This window comes from Peromyscus eremicus, chromosome X, assembly GCF_949786415.1.
Source record: "Peromyscus eremicus chromosome X, PerEre_H2_v1, whole genome shotgun sequence".
Classification (NCBI taxonomy): domain Eukaryota; kingdom Metazoa; phylum Chordata; class Mammalia; order Rodentia; family Cricetidae; genus Peromyscus; species Peromyscus eremicus.
The window spans coordinates 3,920,129-3,925,241 of record NC_081439.1 but is presented as its reverse complement, the minus strand read 5'-3'; the positions used below and the strand labels follow the sequence as shown (position 1 = coordinate 3,925,241).

Genomic DNA, 5,113 nt, shown 5'->3' with positions numbered 1-5,113 from the left:
AAGCAAATGAAATTATTTGAGCTACTGTTTCAGCAAATAAAAAGAATCCAGAGATAAATCAACTGGGATGTATGTATAAATGAACAGTGACATGGCTGAATTAGTCACAACTGACCACTAGAGAGCTGTTAGCCATGCTTCCTTACAACCAGCTCTAATGTATTTGTAAGCAGGAACAAAATTCTGTGGTTACCAAGCACAGCCAACCTCTATTCTTGCTGCAGTTTTGTAGCTATTAGCACATTACGTGAGCCAAAGGCTGTTGCAACTTCAAATATGAGACTATTTTGCTTTGTAGGGAAATATAAACTATTCTTGAACATTAATGACATAGAAACATTCATATATGATATGTTCAGTGTGGTACAAAAACTAAAGCATAAATCAGATATGTTGGAATAGAACATTTTAAAAGGCAAAATAAAAAAAAAACTGAAGTGATTTTTTTCTGTTTGTAAAAATGACTAAGGCCAAGGATGTAGCTCAGTTGATAGAGGGCTTGTTTTGCACTCATGAATCCCTAGATCCAATTCCCAGAACTATATAAATGGGTGCAAGCCTGTAATCGCAGTCCTCAGAAAGTAGAGACAGAAGGAACAGAAGTTCAAGAACATCTGGCTACATAATGAGTTCAAGATCAGCTTGGAATATCTGAGACCTGTCTCAAAAATAAACTATACACTATGAAGAAAAGAATCGGAAACTGGACATGATTGTGCAGGCAGGCCTGTACTACCAAACCTTGGGGAAGCTGAGGCCAGCCTGGGCTACAATGTTAAAACCTTGTCTCAAATACAAACAAACGACCGCAAAAAGAAGGAAGGAAAGAAGGGAGGAAGGGTGGGAGGCAAGGAGGGAGGGAGGGAGGGGAGGAGGGAGAGAGGGAGTGGAGGGGAGAAGGGAGGGAGGGAGAGGAGGGGAGGAGGAAAGGAAGGAAGAAGGAAGGGAAGAAGGAAGGAAGGAAAAGAAGAGGAAAAAGAAAAAAAGAAAGGGGAAAGAGAGAAAATGAGAAGGGAGGAAGGTGAAGGTGGGCTGTGACCACCTAGCTAGGGGGCAGCTAAAGTTACCTTTGCCCTAGAAACCTGAGCCTTGTGACTTTGGGGATTGTGACGCCTGGGCATTGGAGGAGAGAGACAGATTGGTCGCTACTGTGACACGTGAGTAGTGGAGGAGGAGACAGAGGTTAAAGACCTGACATTTCAGCAGAGCAGCTGCCTTCCTAAAGGTGCACTGGAACCTAGTGCAGAGACAGCTGACCTGACACCCTGGTAATGACAACAGCGTCTTGTGTCCTTTAGACTCAGGCTATGGAACGGGACAACCTTTATGACCTCTCTCAAATAACTAACAGCCTTTTTATCAGTAACGCTGTGGTCGCTAACGACAAACTCGCCCTGTCCAACAACTACATCACCACGATTATCAATGCCTCGATAGAAGCAGCGAACGTGTTCTTTGAAGACATTCAGTACGTGCAAGTGCCGGTGAGTGGTACTCCCAACGCCTACCTCTATGACTTTTTCGACCCTATAGCTGATCACATCCATGCCGTGGAAATGAGGAATGGCCGCGTGCTGCTGCACTGCACCACAGGAGTAAGCGGCTCGGCAGCCTTCTGCCTTGCCTATCTCATGAAATACCACAACATGACGCTGCTGGATGCACACACATGGACCAAGTCCTGCCGACCCATCATCCGTCCCAACAACTGCTTTTGGGAGCAACTTATTCATTACGAGTTCAAGCTATTTAGTAAGAATACTGTGCGCATGATCAACTCTCCTATGGGTCTGATCCCTAACATCTATGAAAAGGAGGCCCATGTAATGGAGCCAATATGAGCCACCCAATCCTCCTCAGACATCTGCATTGGCTCCTACATCAAGATAAAGGAATGACCTTGGACCTTTGGTTAGTTACAAAAACAAAAAGAAGAAGAAGCCTTGTGGATGAGGGGGAAAGGGGAGAGAAGGGATTGGAATTTTTAATTGTCATATCTTCAAATAAAGCTAATGTAAGATGATGAAATGTTTCTAAGTCTTATCTTTAAAGAATAAAATTCAGTAAATGTAAGATAGTAAAATGTTTCTTACCTCTTAAGAAATAGGTCAGGTGACGGGGACCTGGCGGAAGGCAGGGGTGGGAGTGCACATGACAGAGGTCAGAGTGTGAGGAAAGGTGGATACAGGTGTGAGGTACACAGGCAGGAGATGGAGGAAGGTGTATTTGGGAGGCTGAAGATGTTAGGCAGGATTTGGGAAGGTGGAAATGGGGGAGGTGATTTATGAGGTAAGGATATGAGGAAGTGAGAGAAGAGGGTTGGGATTTTGAAGTGGGGTATGCTGAGGGGGAGAATAGGGGTGGGAGGGTTAAGATTGCAAAGTATAGTTACAAGCAGGTGAGAGTGAGTGGGAATGGGAGGACATGGGGAAATAGAGAAGGTGAGGGGAAGAGAAGATTGGAGTTATGAGGTAGGAATGTGTGGAGGTAATGGAAGGGGAGAGGAGGAGAGAGTTGGAATCATGAGGTAGGAATATGTGGAGGTGGAAGGTGGGGGAAGATGGAGTGGGTGTGAGATGGGGATCGGGGAGTAGGGAAGTAGGAGATGATAGTGGACTAGACTTGTGAGGTAGGAATGTGGGAGAGTGGGGCCAGCAGGGAAGGAGTTGCTCTGTTTAAATAGCACTGTGTACATACAGAAGACTTGGGATCCTGAGCCCTGCCTGGATTCACTACACTGCAAGTAAATCTTCTTCTCACTCCAACTCAAAATCAGAGCTTTTGACATCATGACATCTTGGATAAGTAAGAACGTACTGAAAAAATGGCTTCCAAGCCTTCACATCAGGCTCTGGGAAGCCTCTGGGAGTCCCAAGCCATTCCTGTCTTGTTTTTAACTCCAGTTACCCAACTCTAATTTTGTAGATTGGATTTATGCATTTGTTGAAGAAGTCATTCCACTCTATACAGTTTTGGGTTTGTTGTTTGGTTAGTTTGTTTTGTTTTTGAGTAATGTATTAAACATCTGAGCCTCAAGAGATCCTTGGAGACCCCCTCAGCAGCCTCCCAGAGGGACATTAGTTTCAAGATCATGTGCTGAGAATGAGCTGACTTGACACAGGTTTCTTCTGTCTTAGTTAGGGTTTCTATTGCTGCAACAAAACACCATGGCCAAAAAGCAAGTTGGGGAGGAAAGGGTTTATTGGGCTTATACTTCACATTTGTAGTCCATCACTGAAGTAAGCCAGCACAGGAACTCAAACAGGGCAGGAATAATGCAGAGGCCATGGAATAGTGCTGTTTGCTGACTTGCTCCCCATGTCTTGCTCAGTCTGCTTTCTTACAGAACTGACCAACAGTCCAGGGGTAGCACTGCCCACAATGGGCTGGGACCTCCCCTACAAAACAGTAATTAAGAAAACGCCCTGCAGGCTAACCCACAGCCCAATCTTATGGAGTCATTTTCTCAATTGAGGTTCCCTCTTCTCAGATGACTACAGTTTGTGTCAAGTTGACATAAATCTGGCCAGTACAACTTGGAAGGCTGGAGTTGCTGGCCATGTCTCAGTCCTGTCAACCACTGACACCTCCTTCTATTGCCGTTTGGAGGTCTCTATGAGTCTCAGTTTTCTATCAAAGCAACCAGAGACCTTCTGTCATAGAGTTCTTCTGAAGACAAAACCCTTTAGTACAACCTGGCAACTGAAAGGTTTCAGCCGAGAGTAGAGAGCAGTGAGCATGCTCCTCATGGCCTTTCTCTGACTCTGCAGCTTTTTGTTGTTCACAAAACACTCTTCCCAAAAAAAACATCCAATGTGGAAAACATGGTGTAAGGTCTTGTCAGACTCAACCAGACAAGGGACCTAGATTCAGAACCTTTTTAGAGGCTTCGTTGTGTTGAATGAACCCCCCCCATCCCCCACCCATACCTAGTTTAGAATCACAGATTCTAAACTGCTCTTGCTAGTTACTGGATCTGGGTGGAGCACTTACCAAAGGGATGCATGAATGAGTCCCATAAGTAGGCCCTAGAATCAAAAATTGTTCCAACTTTCTGGATACCTGGGGCTCTGACTCAGATCCAGTTATTGTACTTCAGAGGATTTTAGACAGACACAGAAAGACGAAGACAGATTAAGACTGTTCAGGTTGAATCCAACCTGTGGGTCCAGAGACCAATGAAATTCAAAAGCCCCTTCTGTCCAGACCAGCCCTCACTCTCACCCCTACTACCACAAAGGAAATACATGTTGGGAGGTTTCATCAAATGAAAATCACTGCTTTAGACAGATTGTTTCTTTTTATGAATGAAAAACAAAAACAGGTTCACAGAACACAAGGGCTGATGTGGCAGAATCACTATCAAATAATTTTTCTGTCAGAAACCAAGATGGGAAATTTCTTTACATGTTTTGTTGAACAGAAAATGATTTGAGTATAAGTTTGTGTGTGCTCGTTTTTTGAATCTTAATATCCCATGGAATGAACTCTTCAGGAATATACTGTGCTAGGATTTGTAACACATGCATAGATCTAGATAAAACTACTACTGTAACCAAGCCACCAAGCAGTTTCATGCCTCAAAAAATTTCCATCATTCTTCTCTGTAGTCAGCAGAACCTAACCTCTGGCAAATGCTGATCTGTTTTCCTTCCCTGTAGATTTGCTTTGAACTGAATGTCACATAAATTAAACCACACAGATGTGGTCCCTGAAGAGTGACTTCTTTCATTCAGCACAATGTCTCTAAGATTCCCTCATATTGTGCCCCATAGTGTGGCTGTATCACAGTTGATTCTATATCAAGATATGAAGATACCAGGATTCTGTATTCTACATAAAGATAGGAAGCTTTATACTATAATTCTCAGAAATGCTGTAACAAAATACCAAAAAAAGTGTGCCTTAAACAAGAGTAATTTATTTTCTCACAGTTCTGAAAGTGAAAAGCCCTAAATCACTTCCTGTAAACCTATATGGGAGAGAGAGTCTTTCCTTGTCTGTCCCTTGCTACTGTGATCCTGGCACACATTGCTTTGTTTAATTCATCATTCCAATTTCTGCTTTGTCACGTGGCTATCTTTCTTATGTGTCTATATCCATCTTCCTTCTG

At 43.5% G+C, this 5,113-nt stretch overlaps 1 protein-coding gene across 1 annotated transcript; it reads left to right on the top strand.

Moving 5' to 3' along the window:
• Window positions 1–1,156: 1,156 nt before the first annotated feature.
• On the top strand, window positions 1,157–2,022 carry Dusp21 (dual specificity phosphatase 21). The gene has a single exon (XM_059250795.1). It carries the CDS (start codon window positions 1,308–1,310, stop codon window positions 1,839–1,841), a length of 534 nt encoding a protein of 177 aa, XP_059106778.1. The 5' UTR covers window positions 1,157–1,307; the 3' UTR covers window positions 1,842–2,022.
• Window positions 2,023–5,113: the final 3,091 nt, after the last annotated feature.